This window comes from Agelaius phoeniceus, chromosome Z (genome assembly GCF_051311805.1).
Source record: "Agelaius phoeniceus isolate bAgePho1 chromosome Z, bAgePho1.hap1, whole genome shotgun sequence".
NCBI lineage: Eukaryota > Metazoa > Chordata > Aves > Passeriformes > Icteridae > Agelaius > Agelaius phoeniceus.
Window position 1 is genome coordinate 81,496,750 of NC_135303.1, and position 18,691 is coordinate 81,515,440.

The window sequence follows — 18,691 nt, forward strand, 5'->3', positions numbered from 1 at the left end:
CATGGACTTTTATTTCTTTATAAGAATTAAACCAAGGTCAGAGAAAGAGCATTAGGTGGTTAGCATTAGGAAGAGCATGGGCTGCTGCCTTTGAGACTGTTATGATTAGAGAAGTAATGCAATCACTAGTTAATGAAACCTAGCAAATATTTATTTGTATGCATTGGAGTGCTCCTCAGTCGCATTTTAGCTGATCATCACTGTGTTTATAGCAAATTGTTCATGTGAGGTTTCTTGTTTGTTTTCTTCCTTCTCTGCTAGGAAAAGATACCGAGCCTGGTGGAAGTGGAGTGTTTCCTCTGGACCGTGTGGTGGCAGTAGGTTCAGATTTGGTGTTTTGTTGTGTCCATGAAGAAGATGAGCACATAAAAAATATGACTTATGGATCGAAATCCTATACAATGATGCAACTGAGCCGTCGAAGCCATGCCATCAGAGTGCTAAATGCCAGTGTTTCAAATACCAGCGGAACAAATGTAGTGTGCAGACTCGAAAATGGGTTGGAAGGAAGTGTCGTGTTTGTAGGATGTATGTATCATGATTACTAACCTTAGGAAAATCAAAATCATTTTGAGACTCTTAAGGTTCTGCTAGGAAAAGAATACTATTGTGGGTTTTTTCCCTCCTGGGGAAAAAAGTTTTGAAGTTTGGTTTTGAAGTTGAACTGGGGATTGTACGTGTTTGATTTCACTGTGGAAAGGCTAGTTCATGGGAGAGACACCAAGTCTGAAAGGATGAGAAGGTACCCATGTAATCCCTCTTTAGAACCTGCCCCAGGTTCTCTCATTGTTGTAAGGTACTTTTTCATGATCTGGAATGCCAAGTATTTTATTGCCATATGAATATTCAACCCCTGCCTCTACCAGTCTCTATCAGTTTAGGTTTACATCTGTTCTAGTATAGTCCATGACTAGGTGAGAGTAAGAGCAAGAACTGTAAGTGCTAACATTCATTTACCAATCAGTCAAGTGAAGACAACAGTTGCAGGAACAACAGGTGCTCATCCAGGGCAGAAGCTCCTTGGGGGCTAATTACAGCAAAGGAAAGCATTCTTCTAAAACATCCTTTTAGTGTTTTCTTTAAAGATACTGACTCACTCTGTATCTTCTCTGTGTAGGCATACAAGGCTCAGACATATGTTCAGAAACAGATACCTATTAAAACAAATGACTTAACGTACCTCATTCTTCTTCCCCATAATTGGTCACTTTAAAGTTTTTTATGTTTTTTCCTCACAAGGAATTTGAGAGTTGTCTTCCAATAGCTGCTCATTAGAATCCCATTCCCGATTACAAATGCCTGCCTTTGAACTTAAGGTCCTTGGTGTTGAGGAAAAGGACAGGAGAAACTGGAATAATTTTGAAAATGTGTTCCAATCTCCAGCCTGTGCATCCTGACTTAGTCTGTTAAGGGTTCACTAGGAAATGTAAAACATAATTCAGCCTTTTATTACTTCTCAGTGATACACCATTTTTACGTTATGCGTGAGAATTTGCTTTTGTGGGAAAATCTTCCAGGTAAATAGATCAAGAATGAAAGCTGTGACAATCCCATAGGATTTTCCTTCAATTTTTTTTTAACAGATGGGATGCCAAGTCTGTTTCTTATCAGTGTTTCTTTTTGTAGTACCGGCTTAGTGGGGAGAGGTCTTGTTCTGGTCCTCTTGCTGATGAGGGGAAGAAAAGGTGAAGGAAGTAAATATGCGTACATATGCATACATAACACTTTGGTTAAGCCTAGGTCTAGCAAAACAGGTGTTCTTTTCTGGCTCACTGCTCATAATCTGAGCTAGGTCTGCCGCTGTTGTTAATTAACACTGTGTGTTACCTCCCCTTCTCTAGGGCAGAGAGAAGGGGATATATCTCTATGTGGATATTGTTGCTCTACCTTTGGCATACGCTTTTCCAGTTTCATACAACTCAAGTGTACAAGACCTGAAATAAGTGCTCTGCCTAGTCTCATGTTTGCCTGGTCTGTTGGGAGCACTGCCCATCTTTTCCAGCAAGGCACTCAACGCTGCTCTAGTATGAACACAAAGAACAAGACTTAAAAGGAAAAGATGGAAACTTCCAAAGCCATGGTGAAGAGGATGAGCCATTCAGGGCTTGCTTTAATTTTCAAATTCAGTTTGGAATTCATGCTAAAGGGACTATTTTCTTGACACGACTTGTTTGGAAAATTCAAAGCAGTGGTGGGGCTGGCATGTTAGAAAATGTGACGCACAGCCGACAGCATTCCTGCATTGCTCAGCAGCTGAACTGATGCTCAGAATTTCAGAAAACTCTTGGCATAGTTGCAGTGAAACACTTCCAGGTCAGAGCCTGGAGCTTGTGAACATGTTTGCATGAGATTTGCCAGATTACCCACCCACTTAGAATTCTAGAGTCAAGTGTTAGTCAGATGGGGCTGATAATTATCCATTTATTTTATTGTAATTTTTTAAAAGCATATTACTTCTGTGGTTGGGGTGTATCTATTGCCATGTATTTTTGAAGCATGCAATCTAGACCCAGCAAAACAAAAGAGCAATGCTTTCAGGAAGCCAGTGACTCAAATGTCACACTAGGATGGCAAAACATCAGCTAACTGTTTTGGTTTCCTTTCCTGCTACAGATGCTCCTGATATTCCCCAAAACCTCAGCTGTGAAACACCCAACTTTCTGATAATAAAATGCAGCTGGAAACCAGGCAGGCCTAGTGGACTATATGGAGAACGAAGAACAAAGTACAGTTTATTTGAAAGGTAAAATAGTCAGCACTACAAGTAGTAAAAGGATACAACTGGAATACCTCCATTGCTGCCTGGGACTTACTGCACCATACACATTTAAATGTAATTGCTTAGAGCCTAAAATACTTTCCAAGAGTTTCAGCAAGCTGTACCTAAACTAGATTTGGAAAACCTTGGTCTAGCTCTGCAAAATTCCAGTGGGAATTAAGGATAACTTTCCCTAAGGCTTATACCATTATGAACCCACGATCAGATAAAGGGCTTACTGTATCAGGCTGCTGCCAACATGTAGTCAAGACCAGTATGAAAATACAGGGAGACAGTAGGAGGCAATCACTAATTTTTAATTTTTTTATATGAAACCTGGTTCAGATAATTTCAGACATTTACTGAGCTTCTGGTAAGCAGGATGACAGAAGTTCACTGAGAAATAATTGTAAGACAGGTTGTGGGGCATTTCCCGAATGCCACTAGGGAAAATAGTAGTTAGCCTCCATCTGTTCTCCTGCCGTTAAGAATTAGAGCAAGCAGAGTAGATGTTAAAACATTGAAAAGGACAAATAACACTGGTTTCACCCACAGGAAGCAGTCAACTAGTGTTCTACTACATAGTCTTTAAGGCCAGGCCATGTAAAACCTTAAAAAAGAAGAAATATTGGAATAGCACTTGGAAAGTGCAACTACTTCGTTGGTGGTTGTGATTAGAAGTTAGTGAGGAGTTAACAAAATTCCCATGGTGAGAGGAGGCTCTTGTGTCATTCCAAAGGAGCAGTCAGGGAAAGAAGCCAGGAGAGGCCTGAGTCACACAAAATGATGAGAAATGGAGTCTCGTGGTGGCTTAGAAGCACACTGGAGGCAATGAGGTTTGAGTTACAGTCACAGATGTCATCTAGAGTGCCAGTGCTAAAAAAGCCGCTGGGTAGGGTGCAAAGAGGTGGACAAAACAGGGCAGATATTCACAGGAAAGGAGCTTCAGTCACTGACTGCCCATATTCATCTTATAAGTAATAATGTTGTCCAGTCTTGTTTTGCGCAGCCCAAATTTGAGAGATTATTTGAGAGATGATGTATTTCGGGATAAATACTCTCATCCTTATTGTCAGACTATGCTGAACTATAGAGCACAGTGTGGAGGGAGCTCAGAGCTCAGCTAGAACACAGTAAAAATGCCTGAAAGAAGTAGTTAGTTAAACTTGCGCTACTGAAAGAGAGGCTTACAGAGACTGTAATTAAAACAGATATATGTACATATGTACAGATACACAATTTAGATTTTATCCCTAAAGATGCACCACTGTTCTTGTCTGTTAACACACTGCCTCTCCTGCTTTTTATTAAAAGACAGCTGGGACTAGTGGATGTATTCCAGGTAGGAAACCTGACTTCATTTTTAACAGGGCTTATAGAAAGACAATGTGTATAGCATCTCACTAGTTCACAAATCAATTAAGAAAATTCTTTAAATGCAAATTTATGCTGATCTGAACAAAGATACATTCAATCAGAATCTTAGCTGTGACTTGTAAGGTGGTTTTACAGGACCTACCTGTTTTCCAGGCTTTTGAGAAGTGAGAGAATGGAAATGTTATGCTAGTGGAAGAGGAGAGTTTCACGTGAGAACAGGGCAAGTCATGACTGATGCCACTTTAACCTGCGTTGTGGTGTTAGATATGCCTCTGCAATCAAATCATTCTGTAAGCCATGTGAACTGAACCCATCGTTCTGTACCATGTTTTCAGTCTAGACTTGTGATTGCTGCTAGGAATTAACTTACTCAAAAACTAAGGTTTTCCCTCTTCTCTTTTCTTTGTAGAACATCTGGTAAAAATGTTTCATGCGAAGTCAATGAAATGAACAGAGACCATGTTTGTGGCTTTCCAGTACTGCCTGATCAAAAAACCTATGATTTCATATTAGGTGTCTCCAATCCTATCGGGCAAGCACAGTCATCTCTTTTGGTTGATATAACTCAAAGAGGTAAGACTTATGACTTACAAAGGGAAAATATGTTTCCTACATGCTGTTTGTTAGTTTTGGGTTTGAAGAGCTCTACATGGTATACTTTTCATTATTTTCCTTAATTGTCACTAGATTATTACCATATTCAATAATATGAACTTGAAAGCAACTCAGAGCATTTCATGAGGCAAAGATGAACTGTACAGGGAGATGCCAACAGCAGTGCTGCCTTGTTGGACGGACAGCTGCGTGATAAATTCTCATATGTGATCCAATAATTAGACAGCTGCTGTTTATCATGGAATCCCAGAGTGGCTGGGGTTGGAAGGGACCTTAAGAATCATTTAGTTCCAGCACAGCACACACACTCTCCACGCCCCACCTCCTGCCATGGACAGGGATGCCACACACCGGATCAGGTTGCTCAGGGCCCTCTCCAGCCTTGCCTTGAACACTTCCAGGGATGAAGCATCCACAGCTTCTCCGTGCTCATAAACAGCAAGTTTATGCTTTGTTTCACGTTCTATTACCCATCAACAATTAAAATTTAGGTGTAAGTTTATGAACCTGTACGTAAATTACCCTGTATTTCAGTGTTTGCTTACAAGACAAAATATTACACAGTTTTACAGCAGCAGGATTTGGAGCATAAAAAAATAACGCGGAAAGACAGAAGGTAATATCAGGACTATTGTGTCCTATTGGTAATAGCCATGATCATCTGCTGTCAGGGCTTGGATAAAGAAGTAACTTCTCTCATTTAGACCTTTAGTTTAAAAAAGGAAAGGAAGATGACCATCTCTGTAGCACTGCCTTCACCACCCTTTTCTCCTCCACAGTCCCAGCTGAGATTTCAGGGATTCCTATTGGTTACAGTATTCTGCTGTTCTCCAAAAAACTGAATTAAATATGAGGATAGTACATTTTTCATTGTCCAGGTCCCAGTTCAACTAGCCTGAGATTAGAATTGTCAGAGTAAATTGACAGTTGGGAAAAGCATAATTTGTTTCTGTTAATCATTAACTGGGCTGTTTCACACCCAGGTGATATGCTACTGTTTCCTATTTGTTTCCTTTTCTTTCTTTCCTGCACTGTCTAGTTAAATTCCAAAGCACAGCACATATTTCATTAAGGTATTTGGACCAAATCCAACAGTAGGTATTTTTTTACTCTGATAGCTGTGAATGTTAGTGCTGAATATTATTGAAAGATTCTATGAAGGGAATTTTGGGGTGGGATCATTTAGGTATCCTCCTTTGTCCGGGTCTGCAGATTTTAAGTACTAATTTAAAAAGTTCACGGAAGTTGAACAAAGTACAGTAAATTTCATCTGTCACCTGTGATCTTCTGAAATAGCTAGTGATTCACTCTTTTGATAAAATCAGTTAGGAGGAAAAATGTTTTTCTGTGTCTCAGCTCCTTATCATGTGTCCAGTACACTCAGTCTTAACTAAATCTCTTTCCATATTTGATAGCTGAGAAGATATCAGGAATGAGAGTGCTTGCAGGTGCTTTCCCAGCACCAGTTTTCCCAGCTGCTGATTGAAACACTTATCCTTCTGATTCTCTCTGACCTTCTAAAATAAGATTTTTCTGAACTATAGTAAATGGGTTTTTTTCCTTGCGACTGAAGGTTTTTTTCTTTATTTTTTAAGTTCATCCGAATGCCCCAGAAAAGTTAACTATTACTGGGAACAACTCTACAAGCATCCAACTGCGTTGGTTTATAAATGGCAACTTTGCTGAGACCAGGCTTCTGTGTCAAATTGAAATTAGCAGTAGTCACTCTGAGAGAAAACTGGTAAGCATTGCTTGTAAAAGATAATTTTTTTGAACAAATGCTAAACTTTTTCACTGAACTAATCACATTTCAAATTTATATCTCACCAAGAGCTTCATTCTGATGGTCTTATTAAGTCATTAATGTATTAATGAGTAGAAGTTATTTACTAAAGTTAGAAAAATTCCTGTTCATCTCTGTTATTGCCTGTTTTGGTTGGTGGGTTTTTGGTTTTTTTTTGTTTTGAACACTAGAGAAAAGCCAAATTATACACCATGTTATTTGGTACTTGAAAGGAGTGCATAGTGCTTTATGCTGATCTTTTAGGTAACAGTCCATGTGCTTTGTCCTTCCTGGTGCAAGCTGTATTAACATACTCTTGTTCCAGGATGCATTGTTGCCCTGCAGACTTCCACACTGGCTGTTTCAGATCTTGAAGTCTGCAGTTGAATTTCTCCCTTTATTTTTTCCCCTCAGAGAACAGTTCATTTGTTTGCTGCCAGCAGTTGACATGCATGTGGCCATGTTAGGCAGCTGCTAAACCTGCTCATATGTCAGTGATGCAGAGGCAGGATAGGGAAAGATTCTCCCATGGGATGGGAGAAGTTAATTTCCAGTTAAACCCCAGTTTGCCTGGAGTAACTTCTGCAGCATGAAGTTAATGTGGGGTGACCTGTATCACTGGGGAAGCCTAATGAGAAGTGCATTTTCAGCTGGCCTGAGATTTACCCCCAGTTTCTTTGTGCGCACTTATCTCTGACCATTTCAAGTAGGGACATAGTGAATTCTCAGGTAGGTCTTGGTGCGCAGAGCCTGAATTTTTAATTTGAGCACATTAACCTCAGAGGCTTCTTTTTGCAATGCCTGTTTGATTTTTAGCGGTATTCTGTCACCCTCTGCACTTAGTTGCCAGCTGGGCACAGCTGTTGAGCACAGCCTTGAATATCGTAAATTCAAGCCACAGAAATGATGCAGCTAAGACTGAAGATAATAATTATGTACATGCCTCCAAAATAAGAGGGTGCACGCTCTCTAAGAGTATTTTTTAAATACTTTCAGAGCACTTAATAAGTGCAGAAGCCTTAAGCTTTTGTATTTTGTCTCTAGTAACCTGTGTTAAGTAACACCAGAGATTAGGTACCACAAAAGGAACTCAGATATTTTTGTAATATGCAGCTCAAAGTCTGGGGCCTGGACTCATTTGTGAATTCTGCTACTGCATCAATCATCTGGGATAGTGGAAAAGGGTCAGGACTTACACTTCCACAGCAGTTTGATTCCCTTCACCTGTATCAGAGCTCTCACCCACGGATATTTTGTATGCAGCAAACAGCTTGGCAAAAGCTTTTATAGCTTTGTTTTATGGTTGCTGGTTGCTTAATAAAAAACTCCAGGAGTTCCCTGTCACAAAAGGAGCTGTGAAATTGCTATGGGGTTTTACATGGCATTTTGAGGATGTTTTCAGAAGCATTTCCATCTGCATGAGAGATTGTTGGCTTTTCTAGTATTTTTCAAGTTGTTATTTGGATTTTCTATTATTTTTCAAGTTGTCATTTGGCTTTAGAAATGCAAAATTAGTTGCATCGTAAAGTCACTTGAGTCCAGTTTTTGGCAGCTGTGATGCACATGTGTTATAATTAGAATCAGTAAAAAATATTCCTGGGCTTAGGATTTCTTTAATTGTGAAATTGAAATGCTCTCTAGACTCACACCACTCTAAGAATAATAGGAGAGACTAGTCCTGTCATAAGAGCTGTGAACTGAGATGACTTGGGTAGGACCTGGATAATGTCTTCTAAAGGAAAAATGAAGGCAGCAGACTGCATGATAAACATCCTGCTCAAGCAGACTGTCTTTAGGGAACTTCTGTGCATGTCTCATAGGAAAAAGGCCTTTGTCCCTGCAAGATGTGCATGTGTTCAGTAGAAGTGTGGGTTCTGAACACCAGAATTCTGGCCTGCCCCATGTGAGCAGTTTTGATGCAAATGGGAGAGAGGGGGACTGAGTGGGATAGATGGGAAACAATCACCTGCTGCTGTGTGCGCCCTGTTGAAGAATCACCCATGTTGCTGCTCCTTTTTGCACATTACTGTATGCTTCAAATTCTATCTGTGTAGAACTTTATTTTGGTGGATCTCTGAAGTTTTTGTTCAGGGTGACTGCATGGGACATTTTTTTCCCACTATTTTCTTCATAGGGCTTGACTGCAGCTTTGACACTGTCAGTATTTTTGGGGGACAAAAACCCTCACCTTTTTAGGCGTTGACTAGCAGTGTAATTTAGGAGAAAAAAAAAATACACGTATCATGTCAATTTCTGTAAATTTTGAACAGCACAATGTCTCCATACCTGGGCGGAAATCTTCAACTTATACAGCTCAGCTGAATGCACTGCGCCCTGACACCAAATACCAGCTCAGGGTGCGCTGCTCGGCTGCTGACCACTTCTGGAGGTGGAGTGACTGGAGCAGGGGGGTGGAGCAGACTACATCAGAAGCCCGTAAGTTCATCTCACTCTTGATGATAAAATGTTGAACTTGGGAAGATACGTATTTCAAAATTAGTCATCTAAAAAAACCTAACTTTTCAATAGATGGTAAATTGTCTACTGTGCTACTGGGGAAAAATACTACCACTCTTATTTTTTTATTTAGCTCCTGCAAGAGGACCGGATATCTGGAGAGAGAGAAGTCCTTCTGGTGAAAGCGTAATAGTCTTCTGGAAGGTAGATAGAACAAGTAAAATATTATGTGATGTAACTGTACAAAAAACTATTTACTTTTATAAATTTATAAATATATATAAACGTTTACAAAAGTTTATAGTCAATAAACCAGACTGCTTTTCTTAACTTTTTATAGAACCATCTATTGAGACAAATATTTTTCCCCAAATAAGAAGGTTATTAAAGTTTTATAATTTAAATATTGCTTTGAGAAGCATTTCACATGAAGAATTAAATGCATCTGAGTTGAAAATTAAAAACTTAGGAATTTACATGCTAATTCTCAAATTACACATGAGTTACTTTTTTGCCTTATAATCTTACACAGTCATCAGACTAGATCAGGAGCTGTAAATTCATATTATCCTATGTCATCTTCTGTATATTGCATTTTGGTTTTAATGCACTCTTTGTCTGTTCATAGCCCTTATCCCTTTCTGAAACCAATGGAAAAATAGTGTCTCATGAAGTGTCCTGCTACCTGCTAGAGAGGCTACTGGAGCGTAAAGTAGTCTCTGAACCCTCAAACAGTACTGAGATAAAACTTGGAAAAAGTGACTGTGTAATTAGCGTTGTAGCCAGAAACCATGCGGGCTCATCTCCTCCTTCAAGGATAACAAGTGTGGAACTTCCAAGTGGTGAGTGCTCCCAGCTGAGAATTAAACACCTTCAAAGCTTGAGGAATATCTAGGAGAGTTTTTTTATTGAAAAATAATGCTTTGTGTGTTTGTGTTTATTTCCCCACACAAATCTGCTGGGTGGGGGGACAAATGCTTTGCTTTTGGAGTAGTGTCTCACCAATTAATTGTGCTCTTTACATAAAATAAAGATGATAACGTGCAGTCTTTACAGCTATTTGCACTTTTCAAAAGCATTGGTGTGGATCCCTGATATTTAGGGAGCTCAGTGTATTCCTGTGTGGTTCTTGTTGAGACACTGAGAAGTGTTACATGCTAAAGAGATTCAGAAGTTTTGGAGGTGTTGTGTGGCTTTTTAAGGTGACAATTGTCAGTTCAATGCCCGAGAGCTCTGTAGGAGAACATTAATTGGGCTGGTTGGTAAAGTGTTGGCATCCTTGTGCTAGGGAGCCAGTATTTGAAAAGGAGGTAGGGCTTTAGCTTCCCAATTAAAACACTGCTCTCTTCCTGAAGGCTTTGTATACAGAAATAGCTGAGCCTGATAATGATTTCCTGCTCTTAACACTGAGCTTGCAGAGTAGATAATATTGCAAAGCAGTTATTGAGAGTCCACGCTTCCCTGCACACCAAATCTTTAGCTCCATATCTGGCTGATGCTCTGCAGGGAGAACAGATTCACACAGCAAGGCCTGTCTCGACTTGTTTGCCAGGAGCATTCATGGGTCCACTTCTCCTTGCCCACCTGGGGAACAGGTGTCACAGTTGGTTGTCTGGCAGCTCAGGTTCTGGTAAGCATCTTTGTTGCCCTCCATTGGACCCATGCCAGGAATTCCATGTCTCTATTGTCCTGAGGAGCCCAGAACTGAGCACAGCACTGATGCTAATACCTGGTAGTATATTCTTAGTCTGCCCATTGGAAGGAAAAGTAACTATATGGGACAGTTGATTTGAAATGCTTTTATAGCTCTCCTTTAGCAGAGAAAGAGTCAGGATCTGGAAGTCAAAGAGGTCTATAATAGGTTTGTGGTGTGGGAGAGCTGATGGCAGCTAGAGCTTTGCATTCATTTATAGCTTTCTCTTAGATGTCTGAGGCTCCCTTTGGTGTTACCCAACTTGTACTCATTAAAGATTTGCTCCTGAGTTGGTATAGGAATTGAGCCACTGACTGGAGTCATACAAGATGACTCATTCAAAGAACTGGATGACATTTTTGCCCAGACATCTTTTCTGGCTGCTTCCTGTATGCAGTCTGTAAGTGCTTTTAATGTCAATAAGAGAGCAAAGGGTCTGAAGCTGGAGTTTATGAAAACTGAAAAGACAAACAAAGGATACACTGCCATAATTAATTTGTCACTGTCCTTGAACAGTGCTCTGTAGAGAGTTGAGGCATATAATCTGGCTGATCCAGGCTCCCCTAACACAGTAGTGTTCTAGTGGTAGTAGTTATTTGTTCTTCTAGTCTGCGTTGCAGCTATAAATACACCAAAATGAGTAGTACTGCCCATGATGAATTTCTAGTCATCTAGCTCAGAAAATAAGGTGGTGTGGTGTATTTAAATGGTTTTTATGTGATTACTGTCAGTAAAAAACTCTTTTCTGTAAATAGAAAAATTAATGTCTGCTAATTAGAAATATGATCTTTTCCAGCATCACAGAAATATAGTTTCACTGGATGCATAGTAGTTTTTCTGGGGAAAGTATCAAGGCCCTTGTGGAGTTCATTTGCTTATGTCTTTTTCTTGCCATAAGCAAGCTACAAAACAATTATACACTTAACTGTGTGCTAAGATTATTTAGAAATAGGCAGTCCTTTGACATTTGCAGCACATCTGTGAGAGAAAAGTTTTCATAGCACTAATTCTTGAAAACTGTCCTTGCCCTTCAGCCTTCCCTAGTTTATGGCTTTAATAAAATGAAATAATAGACTCAATGGGGTGCATAAATGAGAACACTGAAAAAGGAAAACTGAAACCCTGAGATTGTTTTTGCAGATCTGTCATGGGGCCACCCCTTTTGTGGTGGCCTTTGGAAACTGTCCCTTAGCTCTGCGGGGTCCCATGTAATGGACAGCCATGGAAGGCAGCTGCAGGAATTGGAAGCTGTTCCCAGATCTGATCACTTCACAAGGGCAGCTAGAGCTTTGATAATCAGAAACAAGAAAAATAGATTAAAGGCAAAGCTTTTTTTTTTTCTTTCTTGTATAATTTACCCTTGGTAGACTGAAGCCTCCATAAAGTTCACCAGGGACATGATTATTGATGTTGATTTTTCATGAAAAATGGTTGTTTGTGGTTGGGCAGGTGACAGCAAGACACTTAGAAAGAAACACAAAGCAAACCATTTGATGAAATGACAGCAGGAATTTATAGCTGGAGGCTCCTGCCAGATTGGTGTCAATTCATATTTGAACCTGACATCTGCTGTAAATCCTTACCTTGAAAAAGTGCTGTTTAAGCCAGTCCTGAGCTGCTGCATTTCTCTTCATTGTACTTAAGGCTGGCTGAGGGATTTGCTGGAGGCTATGTCTGGTTGTGAGCACTCCAGAAAGCTCAGCTGAGTGCACTGCTTCGAATTCTGAGTTCACTCATGCCTCTCATTCCTAGAAATGACTGCCCCTAGAAATGACTGCCGTTTATAAAGCCATTGTGCTGTGGCTGGAAGGCTTTCTTTCATCTTGGGCTTTAGATAAGTGTCTGCTCTTTGATGGATTTTTGTGTCATCTTTGTTGCAGACAATGTCACAACAGATCAAGCCGTGGCGATGGGCAATGGAATTAATATTTCTTGGGATTCTTACCCCAACATGACGTGTGGCTACATAGTAAAATGGTGTCATTCATCTGGGTCTGAACCCTGTAGTGTGGACTGGCAGAAGTTTCCTTCAAGTACAACAAATGCAGTGATAAAATCTGGTAAGTCAGAATACTTTCTTGTGAGTCTTTCTGGTTGAGATCCCAAGCAGCAAGTGGAATGAGAGCAGCATGAAGCTATAGGTTGCAGATGGTTTGATTCCTGTGTACTTCTGTAAATAAATGAATTTCTTCTTGGTACTGTGTTTATTTTAATTTCTTACACAGTCTTGCCAAATCCAAATATCAGTCTTGATTTAACTTTTGTCATCCCGTGTTTATTAACTGTTTTGAAATTACCTCTTCTAGCTGTACGCCAAAATTTCCTAACTCAGCCTAATGCATAGTGGTTAATCTAGGGTTAGGGGTTTTATTTGGATTCTAAGCATAAACAGTGCTGCTCAGGATGGGAGAAGACTAATCCGTTGTTTTTACATGAGGCAAATTTTTTTAAGTGTGACCTCCATGTGTTGGCTTGCTGTCAACTATTGAAATTTCCTGGAACAGGGCACATTCCAGGTCTCTAGATGCTGGTGGGCAGATCAGGGAAATGAAATTCAGCTGTGGTGGGACTAGGAGCAGCAGAAGAGGAAAGAGAGAACCCATTAAAGATGTGTGACTTTTTTCTCTGCTTTCTATAAGGGTATATATTTGCCTTTTAGAAGAATTTAGTATTAAAGTCTCCATTCAAGGAAACAACTTGGACCTGTGTACATGGGAAAGTTGGGGGGGATTGAGACCTGGAAGGAAGGGGGCAATATGTTTTTCTGTCTGTAATCGCAACACTGTGTCCATGTTGTTTCTGTTTGTGCTAGCTAGAGACTTCTGTTTTTTTAAGCAGACAATACAGTGTCTGTGATGCACTGCTTTACTCCTGAGCTCTTCATGGGATGCTTCGTGCAGCATGTGACTCTTTTATGAGTTATCCAGCTGCTAGGGCTGGGCTTAAGCTGGCAAATCCACCTCTGCTCTTAGTCCTGCTAGGAGAATCCCTCAGGCTGGACCTGAACTCTTGAGAAACCCAGTTGACTTCTGTGTAGTTTCACAGTGGTATCTTGTTTAGAAAAAGTCTTGAAAGCAGTGTACAGCCCCAACTTGAGAAAATCCCAGAAAGTGGTAAATTATTTACACATTATAGTATCAAATATCTGTGCTTCCACCAAAGACATGGGGAGCATAAATATGCTGACTATCTGTGTTTTTTAAAGTGAGTTCAGGACTGAAGTTCATTGCTAAGTTGTTTCACTGTCACTTCTGAGAGTTTTCTGCATATCTTTTGTACTGTTGCTCCAGTAAGCCTGGTTATTTCCAAATGCATTTGTATTTCTGAGGAGGCAGGATCTACATGGCTACTGTGGGAGGAAAGGAAGGGGATTATTTCTGGTAACTTCAATTTGTGTTTCCCCATGGAAAGGGCAATTTATGCAATTTGAGTAGCTTGTTTTGAATCTTCTTTGTTTAGTACTAAGCTTTCTCTGGGAGCTAGACTTGGTTACTGCTTCTAAACCACATCTGATGGCATAGCTTTTGTAGAAATTACAAGCAGGAATGGTATTTATACCATTATACTTTCTAATTTTTTAATATGTACTTATATATCTGCATCATGTGAAATCTAAAAGCATTGTTCTTCTGAAGTGAAATATTCTTACAGCTGTTTTCTCTTGCAGCTCTCTTCAAACCTGGCGTGAGATACAACTTTTCTCTGTATGGCTGCAAATCCATGGGATATCAGTTGTTGAAAAACATAACTGGGTATATGAAAGAGCTGCGTGAGTGCACTTTTATCATTCAGGATCTCTGAAAAGTGAACTTAGTCTGTGTTTGTTTTTTAGCTCAGTGTTGGTAGAAGGCTGAGACCAGAATCTCCCTGCAGTACTGCTGACTTCTGTTTGTTCTGTGTATAACTGTAACACATTTCTCCAGCCACTTGCAGTTCCAAGCTTATGCAATAACCCTGTGTTCTCCAGCTTGTGTGGTGGCACAGAGTGTCACAGCAATTCACAGCCATAATTTGAACCACATGGCTGTGGTCCATTCTACACAAGAAGAGGCAACTTTTTTGATTCATCAGGTCCAAGTAAACTTCTAAGCACATCTGGTACAGCTCAGAAAATGTAAAAAGTATCCATAACATTTCTGTGTTGAAATGAAAGCACTTCATAGATCCAAACTAGATCCTAGAGCACAACTACTATGAGAATTGTATTCTGTCCCACACAACCCTGTGTGGGTAACTGGGGTTTGACCCAGTGCTGAGCTTTGCTGGCGTGAAGATGCATTAGTGTCTGAATGCTTTCTGTTCCCAGGTGTCTGGACATGACTTTAGCCTTTAACATCATAGCTGTATGGTATTGTAACTACAGCACTGATTTCACTTTGAAGTTTAATGTGTTTTCTGCTAAAATAGTTTGCCTAGAAAACTGAACTGCTGACATAATCTGAGTCCTTGGAAATGGGGTTGTTTACTTCATTGCTAAGGTTGAAGGTGAGGTTAAGGCGATTTTACAAGAAACTCAATTGTCAGCCATTTGTATTTCTGCAAAAATTCTGAAAGGTTTCCCAGAAGAGTTTTCCATATGTGTTATGAACAGATCAAACAGAAGTTTTCAAGATAAAAAGACTTTGAGGGACTAATAATGAGTTGAGCGTGCAGAAGAAACTTACTGGGAACTGAGAAATGCACAAGAGAGCATAGATTCATGCTGAAACTTCAGATTTGCCTTTGGACAGATAACCATCAAGAGAAAAATTGATGCATTCTTAAACATGAGTTTAGCCATGGTGGTTTAAAGCCAAATGTCAGCTAAGTCCTGACATTATACATGGGGGTATACATTAGCTGCTGTAACACTTTCAGTAGGCCTCAGGTATTGGAAAAAGGACTTGTGTAAACTGCTAAGAGTAGTTCTTTTAAGCTGAGATGGTAAAATTGTGTAGGTTTTTTCTTTTTGTTTGTTTTAAGACAGGCTATGAGTTAAAGCCTGTAAAAGCTAACATGTATCCTCTGAATGTTTATACAATCTTTAGGGGTTTGTTGCAGGAAGAAGGGTATGGGTCTGTAAGAAGACTGACCAAAGAGAAATTTTTCTTCTAGCACCTCTTAGTAGCTAATACTGCAGTAATTATTAACAATTAGTCCAACTTTGCTGTATTTTTGTAGACTCCTGCTAAGACTTTCGCATGTACTTTACAGTGAGGAGTCTTGAGGAAAATGTTGGAAAATGCTAGCTCCAAAATAAAACTGATTAAATACTTAGATGGTTTCAGCATTTTATAATAAGGCAATTTCTTACTGGTTTCTTCCTTCATAACTCTCTCTACAGCTCCAAAAACTGCACCAAATTTTATTGTTGAAGAAACTTCTTCAGATTCTATATTGGTAAAATGGGAAGACATTCCTATTGAAGAATGCAGAGGATTTCTAAAAGGATATCTTCTTTCCTTTGCAAAAGGTGAAAAAGATGCTTTAAAGCCTAGACTTTCAGAATCAGGTAAGTTAATTGTGTAGATTGCAACTTCCTTGCTTACATATTTCCTTTCCATTTCTTAATAATTTCATTTCACCTTAATAAAAAAGATGCTTTAATAATAATTCAGTTGCATTACTCACTGTTATAATTTGCTCCTGATATGTGACAAAGGCATTTAAAATGCCTTTGTGTGATTAGCCCAGTTGTTTTTTAATACAAAGCAAAAGTTGGAGAAAACCCTGTCTCACTGAGGCCATAAAGTAATGCAGTGACTAAGGGGCAATGTGTCATGCTGTCCTGTGCTCAGATACCCCGGGGAGATGAGGTGGGGAGGTTACAAGGCTATATTTAATAGGGTTAAATAAATTTAACATTCTTCCAGTGCCTGTCCTGTCAGGACTGAAGCCTGACTGACATTCATAAGAGGACACTCAGGAGGGTAAGGAAATGTAGTCAATCTGCAGCAGCAGCACCACACTCCTGTGCTGCTTGGGGCTGTGTAAGCATGCAGCATTGCTAGGGTTCTTTATTTCAGTTTTTTTACACAGACGGTTCTTCTGGTTTCATCTGCTCACTTCAAGACAGTTTTGCTGAAGCTGAGGTTGTCTTTTTTAATCCTTTCTTACGAAGTTATGCTTTTCTTACTGCTTCCAAACAAACAGGAAATCCAGAACTTAAAGTTAACAATATCACTGACTTAACAAAGAAGTCTATGAAAATACTTGATCTTCAAGGCAAAACGAGTTACCAGCTGGAACTACAAGCCTACACTGCCGGTGGATTGAGCCCTCCAAACAGCCTCTATGTGGTGACAAAGGAAGACTGTAAGTTGATTATCCCTGTTCAGACATATCCCTGTCTTTAGCACAGGGGCTGTACAATGTATATAAAGCTGAGCTTATTTTGTTGGTTTATTCTGGTCCTGTAGGTTTGGGCCTACAGTCTAATTTTTACCTTTATTTAGTTGGTTATTTTTAAATACAAAAATACAGTTCAGAGTAAGGGAAACATCCTTTTCTATTACAGCTACTTTGTAGTTCATGGTAATGTATGCATAAAAAAATAACTTCTAACCTACTACTAAATATAGTGGAGTCTGAGCTTAGTTTTCTCAAACAGCCAGTTGTTTCTGCCAGGTTTCCCATTATGAATATCTGCTAATACATGATGGGAAGAAAGACATTGTGGAAATATTTATCAGTTTCAGAGTTGAAAACAGATGCTTCTCTGCTTTGAATTCAGTTTTATTGATCCCTTGACAGAAGCAAACACAGAAAGACAATTACAAAAAAGAGATTGACTTTGGAGAATAAGAGAAAAAAAGTATTTCCTATGAAGTGAAAAAAAGAGAAAAAAAGTATTTCCTATTGATCCCTTGACAGAAGCAAACACAGAAAGATAATTACAAAAAAGAGATTGACTTTGGAGAATAAGAGAAAAAAAGTATTTCCTATGAAGGACTAAACACTGGGGTGCAACTAAAATCAAGCTTGAAGCATTTAATATCAATGGAAGAAGGCAGTGGAGATCTATTGGAGCTAAAGCTCAGGGATTAGAAGCATTGTAAAACATATAAAAGACAATGCTGTTTATGCAATTAGTTGTTGGCCTAGAAGAGCCATTATCAGAAACTGGGCCAGCTCAGGTAGCATGAAAGTGCAATGCAAGTGCTTAATGAGAACAGAATCACTGTACCAATGAGTCTTGTGCTGCACATGAAGCCTTCTGTAATTAAACAATCAGAGAGAAATATCTGCTGATTCCTGTAGTTATCAATGAATCTGTGAATTCCAGCAAAGGGAAAGGGTGATAGTGTAGGTCACTGTTTGCAGACCATTGCACTAGCTGAGTTTAATGGAATGGGGGGAATATTAGAAAAGTTTAATGGGGGGAATATTAGAAAAGCCATAAAACTTACTGATTATATTGGATATGTATTTACTGTCTCCTCTTTTTCTTATCCCCCAGCTGTAGGATTAATCATTGCAATTCTCATCCCTGTTGCAGTGGTGGTGCTGCTTGGAGTGTTGGCCAGCATCTTCTGCTACCGAAAGAGGGAATGGTAACTGCCTGCTTGGGTTCTCATCTTTTCCTGGAAGTGTTTGCTTCAGTGCTAGGGTTTTCCATGATTTTAATTGCTCCCTGTTTTCTCTATATACCCAAAGATGTTGGTGGGCTTTGTTCAATGGTGGGTGGCAAAAACACCATGTGGAAAGTGAGGGAGAAACTGAGCTGGAGAGAGGTCAGAGGGAGGAATGCAAAAAGCTTTTGCAGGAGCCTCTCTTCAGTGAGCACCGTTTATAAACAGTTTCCGAGTGGAAATAAGCTGGCGACATACTGTAATTTGTGTGCCCTCTACAAACAAAGATAGACGTATCATCTTCAGCTTTTAGTAAATGTGGCATATTAAATTCCCAACTTAAAAAAAAAAAGGGGTTGCTGTTTTTTCCATTATACTCAGTGAAAGTTTAACACACTAAATCTTTGCACCAGATGTCTTCAGTATTCTGAGTTAAAGGGAAGTGTCCTGACTCCTTT

At 39.6% G+C, this 18,691-nt stretch overlaps 1 protein-coding gene across 2 annotated transcripts in view; it reads left to right on the forward strand.

Moving 5' to 3' along the window:
- The window catches only part of LIFR (LIF receptor subunit alpha), a 52,855-nt gene that overhangs the window by 25,941 nt on the left and 8,223 nt on the right, over window positions 1–18,691 (forward strand). For both annotated transcript variants that reach the window (XM_054652581.2, XM_077171175.1), the window contains exons 7-18: window positions 262–528; window positions 2,614–2,743; window positions 4,545–4,708; window positions 6,346–6,491; window positions 8,804–8,969; window positions 9,124–9,194; window positions 9,619–9,832; window positions 12,564–12,743; window positions 14,351–14,452; window positions 16,007–16,174; window positions 16,816–16,977; window positions 18,122–18,215. In XM_054652581.2, the coding sequence (XP_054508556.2) occupies window positions 262–528; window positions 2,614–2,743; window positions 4,545–4,708; window positions 6,346–6,491; window positions 8,804–8,969; window positions 9,124–9,194; window positions 9,619–9,832; window positions 12,564–12,743; window positions 14,351–14,452; window positions 16,007–16,174; window positions 16,816–16,977; window positions 18,122–18,215 (1,864 nt within the window). The remainder of the gene's footprint in view (window positions 1–261; window positions 529–2,613; window positions 2,744–4,544; window positions 4,709–6,345; window positions 6,492–8,803; window positions 8,970–9,123; window positions 9,195–9,618; window positions 9,833–12,563; window positions 12,744–14,350; window positions 14,453–16,006; window positions 16,175–16,815; window positions 16,978–18,121; window positions 18,216–18,691) is intronic.